This window comes from Lactuca virosa, chromosome 9 (genome assembly GCF_052849685.1).
Source record: "Lactuca virosa cultivar CGN04683 chromosome 9, Lactuca_virosa_CGN04683_v6, whole genome shotgun sequence".
NCBI classification, from domain to species: Eukaryota; Viridiplantae; Streptophyta; class Magnoliopsida; order Asterales; family Asteraceae; genus Lactuca; species Lactuca virosa.
This window is the reverse complement of record NC_136434.1, coordinates 79,316,956-79,341,656: the sequence shown is the minus strand read 5'-3', so window position 1 is coordinate 79,341,656 and position 24,701 is coordinate 79,316,956. Positions and strand designations below refer to the sequence as shown.

At 41.0% G+C, this 24,701-nt stretch overlaps 1 protein-coding gene across 2 annotated transcripts; it reads right to left on the bottom strand.

The window, feature by feature from the left end:
• Positions 1 to 22,021: 22,021 nt before the first annotated feature.
• LOC145135900 (uncharacterized) lies at positions 22,022 to 24,392 on the bottom strand. 2 transcript variants are annotated; one of them, XM_079070097.1, is made up of 9 exons: positions 24,185 to 24,392; positions 23,832 to 23,883; positions 23,658 to 23,731; positions 23,470 to 23,571; positions 23,261 to 23,401; positions 23,123 to 23,174; positions 22,936 to 23,009; positions 22,738 to 22,827; positions 22,022 to 22,195 (listed from the first exon to the last, which is right to left on the bottom strand). In XM_079070097.1, exons 1-9 carry the CDS (start codon positions 24,307 to 24,309, stop codon positions 22,147 to 22,149), a joined length of 759 nt encoding a protein of 252 aa, XP_078926223.1. In that variant the 5' UTR covers positions 24,310 to 24,392; the 3' UTR covers positions 22,022 to 22,146. The 2 variants fall into 2 exon arrangements, with proteins under 2 accessions (XP_078926223.1, XP_078926224.1); XM_079070098.1 differs by lacking the exon at positions 22,022 to 22,195 and adding an exon at positions 22,296 to 22,509.
• Positions 24,393 to 24,701: the final 309 nt, after the last annotated feature.

Genomic DNA, 24,701 nt, shown 5'->3' with positions numbered 1-24,701 from the left:
TTAAGACTTCGATTGTGTTCGATCCAACACAACCTGCCCCGGTCTCTGTTGAGCCTACTCCGGAAGAGGCCGTTACTGCTAAGTCCGGACCCAAAGTCAAGCAACCAGCCAAACGAAAGGCTTCTCCTACCAAGCCTAAGGCCAAAAAGAAAACCAAAGTCAGTGCTCCCTCTCAATAGGAGGGCACCCATGACATTCCGGCTGATTCTGGCTGTCCGCACACCCCTCCTGCCCACTCATCTGAGGTACCCCTCAATGTTTCATCATCACAAGCACACACTCACGGGGAGTCTCCACATCTTCCACCCTCACCCTCCCAAAAGGGTGATGCCGGTGTTGAACAAAGTTCCTTGCAACCCCCTGGAACACACCCACGTGTCAAATTTGATATTCCCATTATTTCTTCCACACGCACACACTCCGGAACCATTGTTCCGGAACCCAAGCATCCGGAAGGAGGATCAGTCTCTCCAACTTCCGATGCCCCAACTGGTCTGATACCCGGAAGGCGTACAGGACGACCAGGCACTAATGATCCTCTTTGGGAAGATTATGTGAACAGGGCCTCATCTCGACGTTCGGACCTTTCTCGAGCTCAAGTGGAGTCCACTCTCATCTCCATAAGGAACAGGGCCATCCAAAGCAATCTGCCCTATGTCCCTCCCACTGACGATGACGCCATCAATGAACTCACCGCGGAGCTACCCCCAATCACCACCCATCAAAGCATCTTCCACACTGATCCGGAAGAAGAAATCTCTGAAGAAGTCATGTTGGAAGAAGAGGCAACAACCATTCCGGATGCACATCTCATGACCTCCGTTCACTACCAATCCAAAGCATCCGTATCCAAGTCTGCTTTTGACTTCGGATCCTCTTCCACTACCACTCCGGACGACGGTTCCAACTCAAACCTTCAAGAAGATGATGATGCTACCAAACCGGGTCCCTCCTCAAATCCGAACGCACACCAACCTCCTCCGCAACACTTTGATTCTGATACAGAATCCTCAGCTGGTGACCACATTGACCCTTTCGCCCTTCTGGAAATCCGCGACAATGTCTCGGACACTATGGATAAAGTGTCATCTGTAGAGGCATCCGTAACAGAGTTGAACTCAAAAATGGATCAAAAAGTCTCCGGACTTGATTCGAAACTTGATGTCATTCTCCAGTCTCTCACCCAACAGTTCGGACCATCAGTGGCAGAAAGAGAAGCCCACCTTGATCAGCTGATTTCCATCCGGTTGAAGCACACAGTTGAGCAAATTGACTCTAAGTATGACGCTCTGGTTGAAGATTATCTCAACACTATCTCCTCAATGCTCAAGGTTCATGACGATCTGGTGTCTGCCACCAACGACCTAATCAAGCAGACCCATGTTCGTCATGAGAAACAAATTCAACGACTGGAGAAGGAGATCCGGAAGAAGGATGAGATGAATCTCATTATTCAACAAGTCCTCATCAAACTCCTGCACTAAACTTGGAACATTGTTGATGTTCCGAACAGGAAGTTTGATGAGATGATTGCCATCCTCAGCAGCACATTCAAGCATCTCTCCGAACAAGCTCCCACTGTCGAAGCCTATGACACTCTTACTCTTCAACTCTCCACAGGTCTTCAGAAGATTTTCTCCAAACTTGATGATATCAAGGAAGACTTGACGCTTGCACCGGTCTCAAGATTCACCGATACAAGAGGGGGAGAAGGCCCAAGTAGAAGATGGGAACCAACCTCGGAATTCACACTCAGGGATGAGGACCTCGATTCCGAAGATGAAGATGTTCAAATCGTCTCCGGAATCCTGGGAATCACTGAAGGAAGCGAAGGTGATGAAGATGATGAAGCTCCCAAAGGAGTTCTTGGTCTTCAAGCTCCAAAGCTGACCACTCCGAAGGAGTTAACTGAGGAACAAAAGAGGATCTGGTCCGCAGTCTCCTGGCCATCCTCTCTTCCAGACGCTTTTGATATGGCCGTCAAAATGGCTAAGGCAAAATCATTTCTTACAGCTCAAGCCTTCTGAGCCACTCCTTCTGTGCTGTCTCCCTCTCCTATTCCGGAACCAAAAATAGCCCCAATCGACCAGGGCTCTCCTCTCCGGACCCCAGATGAAATTCCGGAACAACCGCTTCCAACTCCCACTCCGGAATTCATCATTGATGAAAACATGAATATGGTCATTGATGCGCTTCAGAGAGACAAAGGGAAGAAACCGATGACTTCCGAACAACAAGCCTTCCACTCCGGACCTCCTCTCAAACAAAAATATGGATGGTCTCAGGAGGAAATTCATAAGGCACTAGAGGACAGCATCCAGATTCAAGCTTTAAAAGACAGTCCCGATCCAATGCGTGATATCTCTCCTCTTTGCCGTGAAGGCATCCTTAAAGCACAAGAAATCATCCCAACACTCTACTATGACCTTCCCACAAATGACACTGATCAACTGGATCTTCCTCTCTCTCCTTACAGCAAATTCTATACGAAATTTGCTCCGCTCCACCCAACCGATAATCCAGAAGTGATCATCCGGACAGAGCGTGAAAGGCTCAAAACCTTCTATGCAAAGAATGCTCAACCCTTCAAGGAAGTATGGACAAGAAAGAGGATCACCAAAGTTCAAGGCTTTGGAAGAAAAATTTTAGTAAAATTTGAGCTGAATTGTCCTCTATTCTGTTTCCATCTCCTCCGGAACAAGCCAACACCCCGGACCGTTACTGATGCGGATTTTCCTTCAATGAATCCGAACGACATCCTTACCCTAGCTGCTTACTTCAGAGAAAATCAAAAGGATGACATCAGTATGGGTGCCTACCACGCAACCCTCAGCTCTCTCAAAGATTATGTTGCTGAGTTCTGCCGTTGTGATTACGAACTTGCTCACCTCTATGGAACCGAACAATTCGTTACCAAAATCGACTTTGTTCTTCCGGAAGCTGAAATTCTTGCAGATGATCTGATTGAAGAACCGGTTCTAGGGTTTGTCAACACCACCAAAAGAACAAACAAGAAGGACTTATTCCGAGTCCTTGACAAACACCTAGTACCTACCAAAGCTCTGAAGAAGTTCATATCCCGGGCGTCCAAGTCTGATGCTCCGGAACAGGTTAAGGCAAAGTTTGTAAGTCAACTGACTTGGTACATTGCGGTGCGTGAATGGTTGTTCAGAGCATACACCTTCATCAAGGAAGAAATGAACTAAGCTTGCTGGATTGCTAAGTTCACTTAGGGGGATATTGTTGGAACCTAAAAGTGAACCTCTAGCAATCCTAAGTACATATTCCGAAGTGTGTTGGTTCCGAAAGGAAAAGTAATCTGGAACCTGTCCGGAGCTGGAGAAAAGAAGAGGAGTATTTTGAAGAGGAACACATTCCGGAGCTAATCCTGAAGTCCGGAATATATGCTGATCCGGATCAAACTTTCATCTCCGGAATAATACTTGTCCGGAATGAAGTCTTTCTGTCTTTTGTGCATTTATTACTTTTGTCTTGTATTTGATGTAACGTTTCATAGGACTCAGTATAAAGTTACTTTAGGACAATCAGAATGTCATACTTATGTCTTTTGTCCAGTCTTATGTAAACACCTGGGTTAATTCGTTGTAACATTCACTCCTTTAAATAGGAGCTTTCAATACAAGTCAACTACGGATCTTTAACTTACTTTTAGCATTTACTCTTATCACATTAAAACATTCTTCTTGTTCTTCATTTATTAACTTTACCTTGATCATTATCTACTTGTTCTCAATTAATGTCTTGATCATTTGTTGAACTGATTATCTAAGACTTGACTGGTCTTTCCAGTCTAGACTTGAACATCCATTATCAAGCAGACATTGATCTCAAGCATTCACTCAAGGTTTGAGTTTTCAAACCTTGTCCCTGCGCATAGATCTTGTTCTCACAATTATTATGAGTTATATAGAGTGTTGTTTAACGCTTATATAATAATAATAATAGCTAGACTATTAATTAGTCGCGGTTAACGTTAGACTAAACCCTAGTGGTATTGATACTAGGTTTTGTCAAGGGAAAAATTGTTTTGAGATAACGAAGCACTGTCTGAGTTCAGAATCACCACCTAATCAAATGAGTGCATAGTCCCTTTCATGAACATGATTTTAATACAAGTATTGATTGACGTATTAATTATATATTTATGTGTGAGTTAATTGATGTTGCCTGAAATACGTGTTAGAGAACATACCTGATTATATATGATGATTTAGGATAAAGAGTAAACCTAAATTAATTATGAGGAATATTGGGTAGTATCTTCTCACGAGTACGAGTGAGTTATACTCAGAGAATAGAACTTTAATATATGTCTTTGATCCGGGAGCATGGATTAGACATAGTCATTTTCCCTAGTCCGAGAGTGTGGATTGGACATATTCTAATGTCATTAATCTGGGAGTATGGATTAAGACATAGTCAGTTGTCCTTAGTCCGGGAGTGTGGACATGACATAGTTATCCGTCATTAATCCGGGAGTATGGATTTAGACATAGACACTTGTCCCTAATCCGAGAGTATGGAATGGGAACAATTATTGATCCGAGAGTATGAAATAGATCCGAGAGTATGGGTTAAGTAAGAGGTAAAATTTAAGGTCCGAGAGTATGGATAGTCTCATTTTAAGGATTAACGTGGTGGGGTAAGAGTTGCTTATATATGTATGGTGAAATTGTATATTTTGTGAGTTCTAAATTATATATATGATATAACATTGTGGGATTGAAATCCCTATGTACTCACCAGGTTTCCCAACCTGACCCACTCCAGCTTATTTCTATCACAGGTGTCGATATGAAATTACATTACACTGAGAGATTTAAAAGAGATGTAGATCACTAGTGTAAATGAATGTAAGTTCTGTTTATGCTTATGTTTCTGTATTGACGATGACATCCAAAATGTTTTTAAAAATGAATAAAAAAATACATTTATTTGGAAATGCTTTGATAACGTATTTATCATGTTTTACTGGGAACAAATTTCGCAACACTTTTCTTTTAAAGGTTACTCTGATTTTCAAAATAAAGCATAAACAAATCGGTCTTTTCTGGCCGTGAAAATGGGGATGTCACAGTTGGTATTAGAGCATTAGTTTAAGCGAACTAGGAATATGGATTTATTTCTAGACTTAAACTTAGAATGCTAAGCGATGTTTGTGAGGAGTGTGTCTAATAAAATTTAGGTAATACACCTGAATAGACACAAGCACTAGCTTATTTATGGAAAATGCCTAACATGCTTTTATGTGCTAAATGATTTATGATATGCATTATATGATCGGATCTATGGTCTGTTGCCGACCGGATCTGGAAACTTTATGTGTTCAGGTTTCTAAACGTTTAAATACGGTATTAGAACTGGCATATAACTTTTCAGGGTAATATGGAGATTTATACGTCAAACGTCAATAAAATCTTTCCTATCTTAATTCTCGTCATTACACACCAAACGTTTAAATGGGTGTATCGATCGAAATGGAAAGAACCCGCAGTGGAGCCGGGAACGCGAATGGGAACAGGAATCAACCACCAGTGGTTGAGCAAATTCCCGTGGTGGTAGCCGCTCCCGAACCAATCATAATGGCTGGAGTGCAAGCGATGATCCAGACAATGTTGGATCGTAAAATGGAGGAAACAAGGCAATTACTTCAACAGAATCGGGATGAGCCCACGATGCCTGTTGGAGAGCCCGAGCTGAGTGACGGACAGTTTGAGGAGGGAAACTACAGCAGGACCGTTGGTCAAGATGATACACCGGTGATTAGGAGGAACAACCAGGACGACGGAGTCAAGAGGAATGGATGTAAGTACAAGGACTTTCTAACTTGCAAGCCATCGAATTTCACCGGGAAGGAAGATCCGATCGGAGTTATGGATTGGATCTCGGAGATGGAGTTGGCTTTCATGACGTGTGGTTGCAGAGGCAAACTACAGACCACATTCGCAGTGCGCCAGTTCCGGGGAGGCGCTGTTCGTTGGTGGAACACCCTGGGGAAGACCTTAAGCCCCAATGAGCCCCTGCAGCTGACATGCGCAAAGTTTTTGGTGCATTTCAAGCGCAAGTATTGCTCAGCCCAAAACCTACTCGAGCTGGAGAACCAATTCCTAACTTTGAAGAAAGGAAGCATGTCCATCGACGAATACACCAACAACTTCACGGACAAAATGGAGTTTGCTTTGCGCCTTATCCCAGACGAGCTGACAAAAGTCGACAAGTACGCGAAGGGACTTCCCTGGGAGTATGCGGTGCCGGTACGTCAGACACCCACTCTAGAGGCAGCTATCTGGGCTGCCAAGTCTGTGGAAGATATGATCAAGTGAAGAGCCGCCAGCACGGTTGAAGTTGGCGATAAGAGAAAATTTGAAGGATCCACAAGGTCCGACGAGAAGAGAAAATTCTCAAAGTTTGGAGAAGGAACACAATGGTGTGACAATTGCAGAAGGAAGCACATTAGCAGATGCTCTAAAGAGATGACTTGCTTCAAATGCGGGAAGACTGGTCATTACGCCAACGAATGCACAACCAAGAAAGAAGTCTGCTTTAAGTGTGGTAAAGAAGGACACTTCAAGCAAGACTGCCCAAGGAGAGAAGAAGCTGCAAAACCAAATGTGCCGCCAAAACCAAAGGCAAGAGCATTCCAGATGATCCTTGACGATGATGCAAGGAATCAAGAGTGAGGACTTGATATCAGAAGATTGAGTGATACAGTAGCCATGTGGATAGTATCATATGATGTAGCCTAGTAGAGGCATAGTCTAGGGTGAACTTGAACACCCATGTAATCGTTTCAAGGAATAATATAAAACCTTCATTTTGCTATCTGATGTGTTAAGCTAGTGTGTGATTTTATTGTATGGTGACTTGGAAAAAAAACTGTGAGACAGTACTTGGGACGAGTATGAGTAGGTGTGAATGGTAGTAGAGGCCTATACTACCGGAAGCACATGACTCACACTTGGATCAGGGAAAGTCACAAGGTTACCAAGGAACTAGTAATTGATTCCATTTTATTCGAGTATGTCGTTACCATCACTTCGGCAATGACTTAGAAGATGATTGATATTTCGACCCTAGTGGTCATATCAAATTCCGGCTACGATAAGTATGTTACATGGTTCAGAGAACCAAGTCCGATGTAGCATCTGACTTAAGCTAGAAGATTGAAGTGAAAGACAATCAAAGCGATCAGTAGAGGTGTCGTGATAGTTGCTTGTAGCTAGGAATGCTACCTTTTAAGATGTGATTATATCACATTAGAACATGAAGGAAGGTATAGTCTGTTCTGTAAATTTGACTCTAAAAGACCTGAGTCTAAACGTTGCAGCTTACGATGATAGGTCATTACAATATGACACATCGGTCCATGGTAGTAATCCTAAGATTGTTAAGAAGAAGAACCAGTCTCCAGTAAGTACCGATATTGTGACTTGAAGGTTGTAATTTGGAGTCCAACGAGCAGGTGCAAGATCGAGCACCGCCTACAGTTATGGAATCTAAGAGTTAGATACTCGTTTGAAGCAACATAGAAGATACAATTATTATTTAGGATGAAGAGATAACGCATGGAGTCATTATATATCCCTGTTTCGTTGATGATTCCGGGACGTAATCATCCTAAGGGGGAGATAATTATAACGCCCGTAGATCCGGGCTAGTCAATTTAGAGATAATAGGGGTCGAAAACGACTTTTCGACAAAAGATTATTTAGAATAAATAATATTAACCAAGTTGTAGAATATGTCTCATGGGTTCCGTACATATAAAGAACGTCGAAATCCGAGTTATAACGAAGAAGTTATGACCCGTCGAAATTTCGCGACGGAACCGACACAACACCGGGAAGCGTAAATAGTAAATTTATGATAGAGAGACTTTTAGCCTTAGAGATCTAAACGAAAGTCGTAGAATACGTTAAACCGAGAGCTTCCATAAAAAGAATGCCCAAATCTGACTTCGTATGAGGAAGTTATGATTTTTCGAAGTTTCGGCTTAGTAGTGTACAACACGAAATTCGAGTATTAGATCGAGCGGTTTTTAGCCGACACAACCTAAACGAGAATCGAAGATCTCATTAATAGTAGCGTAACAATAAAAAGACAGGCGAAAACGGACGTCGGATGAAGGAGTTATGAATTTTTAACGGACCAATCCTGTCCCGGCCTCTTAAAAATATAAATTTCAAATAAAGTCAAGATTAGCCGACGGAGTCTAAAGAAAAGTTGTAGAGTACGTTCCCGCCTACACGTGGATATAAAGAACGTCGGAAACAGAGCTCGTACGAGGAAGATACGATATTTTGAATTTGGAACTCGAAAATACGAAGCCTGTTGCGAGATTGACGACGTGGCAGCATCTGGACCGTCCATCGCTGATTGGAGGAACCGCTTCGGATCGCGACACGTAGCCTCGCATTACGCCCCGCGTCCGAGGTCGAGTACGCCCCGCGTACTCCGGTCTTATCCGGGTCCGATGCACGTGCGGGATAGCTGGATGCGAGCTGGAGGCCTTATCCGAAGCTACGCCCAACGTAGCCTTCAGTACGCCCAGTGTACCACCGAAGTCAGGCGCCTATAAATAGGCTGCGAAGGGTTCCGAGGAAAATGCACCAAATCTCTTTCTCTCTCTAAAAACTTTCTCTCTCTAGGGTTTCTAACCCCCCCCCCCCCCTAAAGCCTAGGTGAACCCCTAGCACTCGAAGGAAGACCCGAGGCTCCTGGAGTCCCGAGAAAAAGGGTCTTTCGGTTTAGAAACGCTGCTCCAAGCAAAGCCCAGTTTTCTTTAAAAACCGCTGTAAGTGAGCTACGCCTATGAAATTTTTAATATAGCTTTTAAATAATTATAGTAATGTTATTAGGTCCTTAAAATAATTATTTGGGCTATTATTATGAGTTATATAGAGTGTTGTTTAACGCTTATATAATAATAATAATAGCTAGACTATTAATTAGTCGCGGTTAACGTTAGACTAAACCCTAGTGGTATTGATACTAGGTTTTGTCAAGGGAAAAATTGTTTTGAGATAACGAAGCGTTGTCTGAGTTCAGAATCACCACCTAATCAAGTGAGTGCATAGTCGCTTTCATGAACATGATTTTAATACAAGTATTGATTGAAGTATTAATTATATGTTTATGTGCGAGTTAATTGATGTTGCCTGAAATACGTGTTAGAGAACATACCTGATTATATATGATGATTTAGGATAAAGAGTAAACCTAAATTAATTATGAGGAATATTGGGTAGTATCTTCTTACGAGTACGAGTGAGTTATACTCAGAGAATAGAACTTTAATATATGTCATTGATCCGGGAGCATGGATTAGACATAGTCATTGTCCCTAGTCCGAGAGTATGGATTGGACATATTCTAATGTCATTAATCCGGGAGTATGGATTAAGACATAGTCAACTGTCCTTAGTCCGGGAGTATGGACAGGACATAGTTATCTATCATTAATCCGGGAGTATGGATTTAGACATAGACACTTGTCCCTAATCCGAGAGTATGGAATGGAAACAATTATTGATCCGAGAGTATGAAATAGATCCGAGATAATGGGTTAAGTAAGAGGTAAAATTTAAGGTCCGAGAGTATGGATAGTCTCATTGTAAGGATTAACGTGGTGGGGTAAGAGTTGTTTATATATATGGTGAAATTGTGTATTTTGTGAGTTCTAAATTATATATATGATATAACATTGTGGGATTGAAATCCCTATGTACTCACCAGGTTTCCCAACCTGACCCACTCCAGCTTATTTCTATCACAGGTGTCGATATGAAGTTACATTACACTGAGAGATTTAAAAGAGATGTAGATCACTAGTGTAAATGAATGTAAGTTCTGTTTATGCTTATGTTTCTGTATTGACGATGACATCCCAAATGTTTTTAAAAATGAATAAAAAAATACATTTCTTCGGAAATTCTTTGATAATGTATTTATCATGTTTTACTGGGAACAAATTCCGCAACACTTTTCTTTTAGAGGTTACTCTGATTTTCAAAATAAATCATAATCAAATCGGTATTTTCTGGCCGTGAAAATGGGGATGTCACATATTGAGCCTTGAGATGATAGATCTATAGTTTAGAGTGATAGATCTGGTTGAAATCGTCTGAATGAGAATGAGACTGGATAGACTCGCCGATTCAATGAGCCGACTCGACGAGTCGGATAGGGTTTTCCTAATCGAGTTGAATCGCGTACTAACTCGGCGTGTTGTGGGGTCAACTCGATGAGTTGAACTGAATCTTCGCGAAACTTCGGAGAAAGTGAGTGGACTCGACTAGTCACAAGGGTGCACTCTCCGAGTCAGGTCAAATCTGGATTGTGGACTCGAGTTTGACTTCGGTTGACTTTAGGGTTGGGTCAACCATGTGTAATGGAGACCATGGAGGGGTAAAATGGTCTTTTATCCACTTCAAGAATTAAACAGAGAAAGAGAATAGCCTTGGGTATGTTTGAGTATGAGTAAGTATTGCAAAGAAATGTTTATCCTATGTGTTAGGCGGAAGCTAGGTCGAGATTTCTGAGTACGAGGTTGTCGCTTGGTTGCTTTCAAGGTGAGTCTTCTCACTATACTTTACCTGGAACGGTAACTATGTGTGAGCGGAAGGTCTTATGTGTATGTATGAGTTATGAGACTTTATGTGATATGTGACCGGAAGGTCTTATGTATTTATATGAGTTATGTGACTTTATGTGATATGTATATGTTGTATGTTTTGGGACCGGAAGGTCAACAGAGTTAGGGCCGGAAGGCAATCAGAGTTTGGGGCCGGAAGGCAAGTCATGGTAGGGTCGGAAGGTCTACCAGAGTTGTGGGGCCAGAAGGTCCCGCTGAGACACATTGACTGGAAGGTTAACAGAGTTAGGTCCGGAAGGCGATCAGAGTTTGGGGCCGGAAGGCAAGTCATGGTAGGGCCGGAAGGTCTACCAGAGTTGTGGGGCCAGAAGGTCCCACTGAGACACATTGACCGGAAGGTCAACAGAGTTAGGACCGGAAGGCAATCAGAGTTTGGGGCCGGAAGGCAAGTCATGGTAGGGCCAGAAGGTCTACCAGAGTTGTGGGGCCAGAAGGTCCCACTGAGACACATTGACCGGAAGGTCTTACAGAGCTATAGCCTCGAGTGGCTAATATGTTTATGTGGTATTTTGGGGAACTCACTAAGCTTTGTGCTTACCGTGTTATGTGATATGTGTTTCAGGTTTTCTCAGGATCGCGGGAAGGCACCGGCTTGATTGTACACAACAGAGATAGAGTTATGTTTCGAAGATCCTGGAATTTTAATTAAACGATTATGGAGTTAGGTTTTATAAATTAAATAAATGAGATTTTTGTGAAATGTGTTCCGGGAATATTATGATTTTAAAATGAAAAAATTTGGTTCTAAAATTTACGGTGTTACAATTTGGTATCAGAGCCTTGGTTTGAGGGATTCGGATACACCTTCGGGTATGTCTGGACTCAAACTGAGGAATTGAGAAAGTTTTTCAAAAGAAACGATTTTCTACAAATGAGTAAGAAGTTTTAAGAGAAAGAGGTAACGAGCAGTGTTTACAATCAGCCAGCGCCCGAACGGTGATTTCCCAAAATACCCTTACTTTATGTGTTATGAGATGATATGAGATATGTTATGCATGATAGAAGTAGGCTAGGTATTTCATGATTTAGGACTAGAGTGGCCTGATTTGTGATGCCTTAGCCTAGGGATCTTGCTATCTGTGTTATGCTTTGAATAGAGAAGTAATATGGGAGAGATACCTAGATGAGCATTGGAGAAGCCTTTTTAGAGAGTAGTAGATACCCACGAGGGGTAGAGTTGCTTGAGTTCGGTGATACCCTTTTGAGGGTGTGTAGAGCGAGTAGAGTTGTAGCATCGAGTGGTTTTATGTGTTGATGGAGGATATTCGATGCCCGAATACTGCTTGCTCCGTGCTTTGTGGGACTCTTGATGATGGGAGTCAGCTACTAAGTGAATATGACGATATTCATGAAGTAGATGACTGGTATCATAAGGAGTTCTTCAGCAGCTGATGGCAGAGAAGTGTGAAGACCCATGGAGAGCCTAGGGAACGACCTTTGTCTGATGAGCATGCTGATAGAAGAAGAGTATTCGCAGGAGAGCGAACAAGGATGACGGGATTGGTTAATTGAAGAGAATAAGTAGCTACTTAGGAAATCTGGGATGATTCAGGTGGAAAGTATGGGTAGATGTGGCAGGTAGTATGGGCCCGTACTACTGAAAGCAGAGGACCCATACTCGATACCGGGAAAATTCCAGAGGTTCTAAGTAGCAGATGAAAGGTGATCGTATGGTTCGAGTACCATGATTCGTAGAAGATGAAAGGTGATCGCATGGTTCGAGTACCATGATCCATAGCAGATGAGAGGTGATCGCATGGTTCGAGTACCATGATCTGTAGCAGATTGAGGGGAGATAGCATGTTTCGAGTGCCATGTTTCGTGGCGGATAGTGCCTCCGGTTTTACCAGTTATTCCGTTGAGATTGATCAGACTAGGGATCAGATGTGATAGTGTGTGGGGCTAGAGGGCCATGTGAACGAGTTCCAATGGAACATACCTTAAGGAGGGTGGAAAATCGAGTGGTTTCCAAGAAATTTTGTGAATAGGTTAATTGGAGTCGAAAGACTCAGGGATGAATAGAAGTGATGCCTTATGGAGGATTGCGGTCTGAGCTGAGTAGTCGGCTGATAGCAGAGATGCCACTTTCGGTGATCAGAGTCGTACTATTTTCTGTGAGAAGCAGAAGGGAATAATGAGATTCCGGTTTCAGAGTTGGAGGTAGACCCTATGAGGGTAGCAAAGGGTTGTAATCTTTTCACTAGAATGTTGGGCGGTAAGTTGTGATAGATGTTCTTATCCCATGAGTGAGTCATTAGTGGGGCTATGATGGTTGGGAATGAGGAGGTGCTTTTTTAAGAGTGGTGCATTGTTATTGTCAGTTTCCGGTGGATGAGATGAGTATATCGGGGTGGTGGCCCTCGTGGTCTACATTGTGTATCGAAAATGAGGATGAGGTCTGTGCTTTTATGATTATACCGATTTTGTAAGCGGGGCGAAGAGTTAGAGTCAAAGTGTGTGAGAGGGCACTATTTCCATATTTGAGATAGATTGGATTCGGAACAGTGGGGTTTCCGGCGGTGTATCAGTCTGAGGCCTCGAAGTGTCTAGAGGCAGTTATGTGGGGAGGATTCTGAGATGCTGTCAGGGACGAGATTTTTGGGATTTGTTTGGTTTCCTTGGGGAAGTCCCTGGGATGATTGTGTTATACATTCAAGAGTCAAGTGTGACATACCTGGTGGGACAGTCTACTGAGTAGATTGTGGTCGTGCCAAATGGTGATGATTCGAACCCTGAGTGGGGGAGAACTGGCTTTCCAGTAAAGGGGATCGGTGATCCATTCAAGTGCGGTCAGAGAAATGGTTATGGGAACCTGCGGTACGGACATATGAGACCTGAGCTAGTGAAGGATGAGGCAAGGTGTCGGGCAGGAAAATGTACGAGTACGTGTTTAGGAAAGGATGAGTGGATCCCCGGCAGGTGACCATTGGTTGGAGAATCCATTGTGGCCTGGGATTTTCGGAAATTGTGTATGTCGAGTTCGAGTGCGATGGGGTCGCTGGATTCAGGGTTCAATAGCAGAGATTTACAAGTGTAGGTATAGATTGTGATCTATACCCCAGGAAGGGCAGCAGATGATGTGTTAACCAATTTCAGGATCGACATGAGTATTTCCGTATGGGTAGTGATCAGTAGAGGGTGGAGCTTCGGGTTTTCGTCAACGTGTTCTGAACCTTTGACGATGCCTCTGTGTTTCAAATTGGAAATGGAATACTCTGAGGATACGAGTGATGCGAAAGGAAGATCGGTTGTGAGATTCTGAATGAGCAATGCAATATTTGAGTATGATGTCGTGAGTGTGAGATCAGTGGTTGAGGCAGAACATCGTGAGATTCTGTAATGGTGTACCGAGGTATCCGAGTATGATGTTATTAATTCCATATTATTTTGAGTTCTGATTTAAGAGATGGAAAATGGGTAGCAAGTATCTATGGTTCCAGTGGGAGCCCTTCGGCAAATTGATGACAAGCAAGATTATTTAAGAATGTGGATTGCAGCGAGAAAAGGAGTTTTGTTATGGTCGTTGCCGTCCGAAGTAGTGAATGCTTACTTTTGGATGGGTGAGTGCGCACCTATCAAGGTTGGGCCGTGGAACAAGAGTTAGTGAATGCATTATAGCATCGATTGAGGATGAGATTGTGGGGTGGTAAGAGGAAGTGTTGTAAGACTGCGGGGAGCTGCAACATCCATGAGTTAGTGTGAAAGGGTGTGGTAATACTACGGGGAGCCGTAGTATTCACCAGTCAGTGAGAGGGTGTGGTAGTACTGCGGGAAGCCGTAGTGTCCACCAGTCATCAAGATGGTGTGGCGATACTGCGGGGAGCCGTAGTATTCGCCAAGCAGTAAGAGAGAGCATTGTGGAACTACGGGGAGCCGTAGTCTTCACTAGTCAGAGCATGACGCAGAAGAGTTCCTAGGCATGGGTAGCCTTATCTTTAGGTCTGTGGGCCTGGTGGTCAGGCCATGGGCGAGACTGGGGTCTCCCTAATGGTCGGAATTTATCATATTCAGAGCTTCGGTGTGGTGATAGCAATCAGAAGAAATTGGATGTAATGATGTACGCAAGAGAGTTGCGAGTCATGGATTATGAGTTGAGTGCTTCGTTGGGGCGAGTGGTTCCAATTTCGCGGCAGGCCAGACTCTCGAGTTTGAGTTGGCTCTAGTGGTACAATATGAAGACGAGATGAGATTCCGAGTTTAGCGGTGGGTTCCTTTTGAGGGGTATTGTGTATCATCTGATATTTTAGACCTGCGTGGGGATGGTTCGTTTATATGGGAAGGACCTCGGGACGCATAGAGCTAATGACTAGTAGACGTCAGAGACCGAGGGTGTCGATTCTGGGGGTGGCAGTATTCGCTTGATTGAAGGGCAAGCTTCGTGACTTGTGTGTCACAATGGGCAGAGATAGTTATTGTGAGAGAGAAGTCAGTGGGACGTTTTGGGGTGTGCAATGGGCGACCTTTGGGGGTTCAATAGTGGGTGGGGAGTTGACCTGGTGCTCCGTGTTTGAAATAGATATCTGTAGGGGATGCCTTTGAGCGAGACTGATCACTTCTTTTGTCTAAGGACAGGATGTTAGGAGTTATCCGTTATATAGGATTTCGATTGCAGTGAAGTGGACGGGTCTCTGGTGTAATGTGACCCTTTCGTTCCTTGGAGTTTGATGTGAAGCGCTTAGTATGTATGGCATAAGTGATCGGTGGCAAATTATTGGGGTTTCGACTGGTTTCTATCGGTTACTGCGAGAAAGTAAAAAGGGCAATGAGTTTTCAGGTGTATTAGAGGAAGACAGTGTATGGTATGAAATCCTCTTTGGTGGTGCTTCGCGGGCTTTTGGGTTGTGACCTGTGTAATGCTAAAGAGAGATTTCGAGGGCGAAATCAAATTAAGTGGGGGAGATTTGTAACATCCGGATTTTCAGGAATAATATTTTTGTGTTTCAATTTTGAGGATTAAGGAGAGACTCAACGAGTCGAAGGTCTGACTCGTCGAGTCGTGTCGAGTTGCCCACGTGGATTTAATGAGTGGACTTGACGAGTCAGAGGACTGACTCGCCGAGTAGGTCCTGGGCAGAGAAAACCCTAAGTTTCCGGGGTTGGGGCCTATTTAAGGGAACTTATAACCTAAGATGCGCCTCACCAGCTGCCCATACCTCCTGCGAGAAACCCTAGATCGCCATTGGATCCATGAGAGAGTTCTTATGATGAAATCAAGTAATTTGGTGGATCTTTTGGAAGGAAAAGTGTTTGATTCATGCAAGAAACGAGATGGGGGCTGTGGATCTAGCACTTCTTCGCGTGGGGTTGCTGTAGAAGGTATAAGCTTACATCATTTTCATCTATTTTGATTAGATCTCATGATCTTGGGAGTTTTAGGGTTTTACTCCCCTTCTTTTGTACCTATGAGCTAATTGAGACATGATCTGAGGTGGGAAACCTCAGATCTGAACCTTGTGAGGTCCTTGAAGACTAGATGCCCCAGCTTTAGTTGTCCAAATGAGGGTTGATGAGCTAAATCCTTCATGAAAAGCATGTAATGGCGTTTTGAAACAATAACATCATGCATGAACGTAAATATCGAAGCTTTATGTGATTATTGAGCCTTGAGATGACAGATCTATAGTTTAGAGTGATAGATCTGGTTGAAATCGTCTGAATGAGAATGAGACTGGATAGACTCGCCGAGTCAATGAGCCGAGTCGACGAGTCGGGTAGGGTTTTCCTGATCGAGCTGAATCGCGTACTAACTCGACGAGTTGTGGGGTCAACTCGACGAGTTGAACTGAATCTTCGCGAAACTTCGGAGAAAGTGAGTGGACTCGATGAGTCACAAGGGTGCACTCGCCGAGTCGGGTCAAATCTGGACTGTGGACTCGAGTTTGACTTTGTTTGACTTTAGGGTTGGGTCAACCATGTGTAATGGAGACCATGGAGGGGTAAAATGGTCTTTTATCCACTTCAAGAATTAGTCAGAGAAAGAGAATAGCCTTGGGTATGTTTGAGTATAAATAAGTATTGCTAAGAAATGTTTATCCTATGTGTTAGGCGGAAGCTAGGTCGAGATTTCTGAGTGCGAGGCTGTCGCTTGGTTGCTTTCAAGGTGAGTCTTCTCACTATACTTTACCTGGAACGGTAACTATGTGTGACCGGAAGGTCTTATGTGTATGTATGAGTTATGAGACTTTATGTGATATGTGACCGAAAGGTCTTATGTATTTATATGAGTTATGTGACTTTATGTGATATGTATATGTTGTACTTTTTGGGACCGGAAGGTCAACAGAGTTAGGTCCGGAAGGCAATCAGAGTTTGGGGCCGGAAGGCAAGTCATGGTAGGGCCGGAAGGTCTACCAGAGTTGTGGGGCCAGAAGGTTCCACTAAGACACATTGACCGGAAGGTCAACAGAGTTAGGGCCGGAAGGCGATCAGAGTTTGGGGCCGGAAGGCAAGTCATGATAGGGCCGGAAGGTCTACCAGAGTTGTGGGGCCAGAAGGTCCCACTGAGACACATTGACCGGAAGGTCAACAGAGTTAGGGCCGGAAGGCAATCAGAGTTTGGGGCCGGAAGGCAAGTCATGGTAGGGTCGGAAGGTCTACCAGACTTGTGGGGCCAGAAGGTCCCACTGAGACACATTGGCCGGAAGGTCTTTCAGAGCTATAGCCTCGAGTGGCTAATATGTTTATGTGGTATTTTGGGGAACTCACTAAGCTTCGTGCTTACCGTGTTATGTGATATGTGTTTCAGGTTTTCTCAGGATCGCGGGAAGGCACCGGCTTGATTGTATACAATGTTCTAAAAAGCTCGTCATGGCTCCGCCATGGCGCGCCATGGCTTCAAGGCTTGTACATGCCGCAAAGCTTTACCAAAATCTCGCCTTAACTCATATATGTGTATAAAAATGAATAATAGTTGAAAATACATATAAAAATATTAATTATATACAAAATTGCCGCCTTAAGTCATACCTTACAAATGACGTGGCTCGCCAAGGCCTGGAAAAGCTTGAGGCTTGACATTGCCGCCAAGTCACGCCTTATGTTATTTAGAACCTTGGTTGTACACAACAGAGATAGAGTTATGTTTCGAAGATCCTGGAATTTTAATTAAACGATTATGGAGTTAGGTTTTATAAATTAAATAAATGAGATTTTTGTGAAATGTGTTCCGGGAATATTATGATTTTAAAATGAAAAAATTTGGTTCTAAAACCTTCTCTATCTATATTCTCGTCTCGATGCACTAAACGCATGCTTCCGTGAACAAAGCATCATGGTGAAGACTCGTAGAGAACTGAGTAAATAGAGGAAATGAAAAAGGCTTATGATAGTGAATGACACCTATCGGAAGATATCGTATGAGTGGTATCTTGCCTTTAGAATATGTCAGGTAGTACGTTTAGAGGAGTACGGTACGTCCGAACTACACCTTCGATTGGCGGAATGATTGACGTAATTCCCAGGGTTGTCCCATCGTATGGAATTTCCACCACCAACCGAGTTAAAGCAGAATTAATGATTGAAGATACGCGTGGAAGAAGTCCTAGTAAAGTTTAGGGGAAATTTTGTGATTGTTTGGACACATTTGTATGTGTTAAAATTGTTTTTGTGATAATGACTTGGAAAACTGCGAGACAATACTTGGGACGAGTATGAGTAGGTGTGAATGGTAGTAGAGGCTTATACTACCGGAAGCACATGACTCACACTTGGATCAGGGAAAGTCACAAGGTTACCAAGGAACTAGTAATTGATTTCGTTTTATTCAAGTATGTCGTTACCATTGTTTCGGTAAAGATTAAGAAGATGATTGTTATTCCGACCCTAGTGGTCATACCAAATCGACTCCGACTACGACGAGTATGTTACGTGGTTCCGAGAACCAAGTTCGATGTAGCACCTGACTTAAGCCGGAAGAATTAATCAAAGCGATCAATAGAGGTATCGCGACGGTTGCTTGTAGCTAGAAATGCTACCTTTTAAGATGAGATTAGAACATGAAGGAAAGTATAGTCTGTTCTGGAAGATATAACCACAAAGGGACCTCAAAACTTATGCATGAGACCAAGGACGCCATAAGACACTAGATCTGGAACGTATAACCACAAAGGGACCTCAAGGATCCATAAAGTTGCCAACTTTATGGAATCCATCCACCCAAAACATCAGGAACATGAAGAACAAGCTTCTAAGCCTAGATCTAGAAGAAAACCACACAAAAGATAGAAACTTAAGGACTTACAAAATTCCAGAAAGTGTGCAAGAAGGTGGTGAGGAGGTTTGCTTGTTGGATCTATGCAAAAAGAACACATTCTTCTTCTTCTAAGTCACCAAAGCACCACAAATTCTTCAAAATGTCAACAATGGAGGTTGGGGTTTGCTTTACGTCGAGAGGATGTGATAGAGGCTGAGGGTGAGCAAATCCTAGCATGATCATCCCTTAAATATGGTTGTAAACTCGAATAATTAGGGTTTTGCATATTGGCCACCACCACGTCGTAGCCATTCATTTGCCACGTCGTGGTACATTAAAAGAATACGTGTTCCATATAGCCTTGCCCCATCGTGGTGCCTCCTCCACCACGTCGTGGGCACCACCAAATTCCACCTTTAGAAGATCCAAAATGACCAAGTCTCAGAATAAGTATTCCTGGAACGGGTGTTACATTCTTGTTCTTTGTCCGACCTTTTTTTTCTTGATTTTGATCTTCCTCTACCATTATGCCGTCATGTCTTCTACCATTTCCCTCCGTACTCAATAGGAAAATCTAACACTTATTAGTTCCGAATGAACAAATAACTAAGGTAAATAAGTTCGGGTTTGATAGGGTCTAAAATGAAAATCAGTAATATTGGTTACCCTGACAAATCTCAAACACATATAGAGTCGAGTATCGGGTAGAGTTCATTACTTTTTTCGAGTTTGGGTTAACCCGAATAACCCGTTTAGTGCAAGGACTCAAAATGTAAATTTGAACCGACGTGATTTCTTTTACACTTGTCGGGCACAAATTTTTTAAGTTTTTTTTTCAAGTCTTACTATCTATATTGTACGTGACCTGACAAAAAAGAAAGGAAAATAAATTATCTAATCTTACCTTCTAGGGCTAAGCATGAGTTGGTTTGGATCGGTTTTAGGCTAAAACCAAAACCAAAATGAAAAGTTCGAATTCCAACTTTTGGAATCCATTGGGCTCGGTTTTGGATTGGAATCAATTTTCGGTTTTTTGAGGTCAATATTTTCGTTTTTCGGTTTCAACCCATGGGTTGTCGGGTTTTAAGCCATGGGCTTTGGGTTGTAACTCATTTCCACACTGAAAAGAGGGATGCCGAGAGAAACAACCTCTGGTGACGTGTGAGGTGATGTGTGGAGTCGATGGTGAGAGAAAGAGATGAAGTGATGAAGAATTGTGATGGAGACGAAGACTTTTTTCACACTTCTAACTGTAATCTAAGCCGTAAGGCCTAACCTAAGTTATATAAAAATAAAACAACAATTATTAATGTTATTGTTTGAACGGAAAATCTAAATTACTCGTAAAATATATTTATTTTAAGTTTTAAAAGATACACATGTTGGGGTAGTTTCCGTTCCATGGATCGGTTTTCTGGTTTAGTTTTAAATATTGGGTCGGCTCGTAAGTATAAACCAAATCTAAACCAAAGTTTTCAGTTTTAAAAATTCCAAACTCAAAACCGACTTTGAGTTTGGGTTCGGTTTTGTCCTTTTTTTTTCTTTTTTTTTTTGTGCTCACCCCTGCCTTCTACGTAATGTACATGGGCATAAAATGCCTTCAAGTTCAATTTATGAACATTATTTACCACTTTACAATTTAAGTCCATAAAGAAGTATACGGAGTATTATTTACTAAAATGGCACAACATTAATCCATCTTACATTTTAACCCGACTAACCTGAAACACGATTAACCCGGACCCGACTAATCCGTACCTTAATAGGGTTGAGTTTCGGATGAATTAAAAAACTCGACTAGCCCAACTCATTTAACTCGAAACCCGATCAGGTTGACCCAATTAACATCCCTAGATGTAACCATACCATACCAACTCACAACAAAGATAATAACAACATATCTCAAACTTCATCATTGAACTTAATGTCAACTAAAACTAACATGGATATGATTGAGTTAAATTCACTCCCTTCAACATGCCTTCCTTTTCATCTTCCTATTCACCAACTGCTAAATTAGGAGAAACATTCTTTTATAGCCGACGAGTTTTCATACATATTAAACAACACCTTGATTAGTCTAAACGTTTTTTTCTCGTTGAGGATATTGTATGCAACATTCTTTGCCAATGAAAACTCAACCAACCCAAGTACGTGATGATCCAACATCATCGATTTAGGTTTATGCTTGGAAACGAGTTAATCTAATTTCTTTCAGTAAAGGTAAAATCTTCGACTCGCATCTTCCAAAAGCCAAAATTGGGGTCTTCAAATTTGTCATCCTTAACCTTCCCGTTTTCTGCAAAAGATTTGATACTAGTTACTAGGATTCAAACAATAAACATATAATAAAAGATGCAAAAAAGAAGACAAACACAAAAAATATATCTCCCTAAGACATTCCCGGGGACCCGACAAGGGGTCACTCCCAATTACTAAGTCTTAAGGTATGTTTGGAATGATGAAATAAAATGACCGATGAATGAAATGAACAATATAATAGAATGAGTAAGATAATGAAATGAATAATTACATTACATTATCATGTTTGATCGACTTAAAAGATGGAGCAGGTCATTCAAAAATGATGTTTTTTTATCAATATAAATAAATCTAAATAAATTAAAATTGATAAATAAAAAAAATGTTATTTTATAATATTAAACGTTAACTAAATAAATATATATCGTTAATAAGCGAAGTCGCATATACGGGCATTTCTATTTGGTCAAAAATACATTTTATATGCTACATAAATAGCTAAAAAAAATTATCTATGATAAAAAAAATGAAAAAGACCACCCCTTCCCATGAAATGAAAATCAGTTTAGGAGAAGGAATCATAAATCCATAAGGAATGCTTCACTCTCATTCTTTATAGGAACCAAACATGTTTTTTTTTTTTTTTTTTTTCATTTTCATTCTGCCTTAATGCTCTATTCATTTCTCTCTTTGATTAATGTTTTGTTCGATTACTGCATACCAAACGCTACCTTAATACATCAACAACTCAAGTCAACAATAAATGCACACATTCTAACACAATCACAAATAACTAAATGCGGTTCATCAATCATTACAAACATAACCACAATGAGTAAATATATAAAATAACAAAAAATAGGATAAACTGAATTTGAGAGACAAGACGCCTGTTTATAATATTGCAATTATTGATTTGAAATAAACATAATGTCATTAATACACTTGTATGATTTACCTTTAATAACAATTTAATATACACAATTCCACATGATACAACAAGAATACAACGCATTCACTATTCATTCACACCCACTATCAATGGTGGATCAATTGGCTTCAAATCTCTGCAAAATTCAACGTATCAAAAAACAACTTTCATATTCAAGATTCTACCCTCAATGTAATAGCAAATAATAATTAACCAATAGATTGACTTGAATGTGATACACAAAGCTAAATACGTACACATATATTACATACATTAACATTTTGTAAATATAAGGTTCATGTTAAATATATAGAAATTTGTTCGAGTTTTAATAAGATTTAAGATCCATCAAGTGGTAAAAAAACACAAATGAAGCCTACAACTTTATTGATCAGCTAACGCTTTGTAATGTGATTTGGCCTTTCATTCTTTTATACCTGTTTAATGGGCCTAAAATGAACACAAAATTACTCTTAAGCACAAATTTTAACACACAACTTGGTCTTAAATTATATGGGATAAAAATATATATTTGATGATACAAAAGTACATAACATCAATTCATTAAAATTAAGACCATTAAAATTAATACATAAATGAAAAGAGGTGATTCCCCCATGTATCATACTTTAATATTTAAGACCATTAAAATTAATTTTTTTTTTTTGTCAAACTTGCCTGTGATTGTTCTTGAAAAGTATAAGGGAAATAGGCTGATCAGGAGAGAGATATAACAGCTGCCTCACTATGTATACACATGTAGTAATACTATAAAAAAACATCAACAAATAAGAAAATATGTTACTTTTCATTTGTGTTTATTATACAATGTGTAGCATGAAAATATGTTGCGACTTAATTTGGATCAATACTTACCTCCCACAACATACAAGAAAAACTATCCACAACAAAGCACTTATCCAACTTGATTCCTTATATGCTATCCACACCTGAACAATAAATTAACAATTAATAAAACAAATAGAAACTAATAAAACAAAGTATAAGTTATCTTAAAGCAACAAAATTAATCAACTAAAGTATATTATGAAACGAGACATACCGATAAAGCAACAACATTGATGTAAAAGTCGATCAGTGTAGCCACTATCCACCTACGCACATTTATTAATCTTAATTTTAAATTTTTATAAAATATGAAATGCCAATGTAGTTAAAGATTAAAAAAAACAAAACTTACGGAGTGTATAATTCAGCACGAAATGGAGATCCATCAACAATAAGTGTGTAAAGCAAAGTTCCAAGCATTAAGCAGCCTAATACCCCAAATATTACTCTTGCAATTACAACAGAAAGTCCCTTTTTGTGTTCCATGTCATCTCTAAGACAAATATTTAGGGTTTAGATACATTTGGAGAGTCGATTCAGGGTTTAGGGTTTAGAGTTTACCTTTTTTGGTGTGACACCAACACAAAGTAAATAGGATCCTTTGAAGATTCTTCAGGTGTTAGCTTGTAGAACTGTAGAACGATGTATCCACAGGTTGTGACACTATACAAGGAAAAGAAAGTTTGATTATATTATAATTTATAATAAACATGTCACGCTGATATTAATTAAACAAAAAAGAAGATTACCTTCCAAAACAAATTAATAAAATCACCCAAACTGAGGCAATGATCCAGCTTGATTCCTTGTAGACAACCCAAGCCTAACGATTACCACCACACAAACACATATGATTCCTTCCAACTGATTAAAAAAAAATGAAAGAGTTCATATATTCTGAAGAAATAAGTAAACATTCATACCCCTATGATAGCAATATGTATGTAGAAATCTATCAGTAATGCTGCCATCCACCTGCGACAAATTTGACAACAAGATTATCAAAATGGGAAATTTTGTTTTGGTTTGTGTTAAGAGGAACCATCAAAGATACAAAAATTCAATCGTTCAGAAATCAACAAACAGATAAGGAATAACTCATTCCCTCTGTTGATTCGTCTTTCTATGTTAAAAGACCACATTTTAGGTGATCGGAGCTTCAACTAATGAACTGATGCTACATAAAGTGTAGCTATTCCCATGACATACTAAAGGAAATACAAAACAACGAAAATCTACCATCAATTTCGACAAATGGTTATGTCTTCTAATTTACCTAGTGAGTAGCTCTGTACGAAAAGGGAGGCCATCGGTGGCGATTGTGTAAATAAGCACCGCCACCATCAAACAGCCCAACACGCTCAACAGCGTCCTCACTGCGATTCCGACCGGCGCCGCCATTATTGCTCCGACGTCTCTGTGTTTGCGTGCGGAAGAAAGAGAGAAACTGGGTTCGTTTTGTGGGGAAGTCCGGCGTCCACGTTTACAACCTGATACCGCGCCAAATGGAGGCTTTTAACTGAGTAATTTACAAAATCCACCCTCTACTTATTGATAACATACAAGTTTAGCTCATAAATAAGTTTGAATGACGAAAGAAATAATAATGGATTAAACGGAGCAAAAATGATGAACACAAACACAATGGGTCGTGTTTTGGATGGTTGTGTTTAGGGTTGCACTTATGAAACCACACGATAAAAATACATAATACGAAACCAAACTGAAATGAATCTGAAATTTGAATTCATGTTCATCTGATGTTCATGTGGTGTCATGTCATGGTGTGTTTG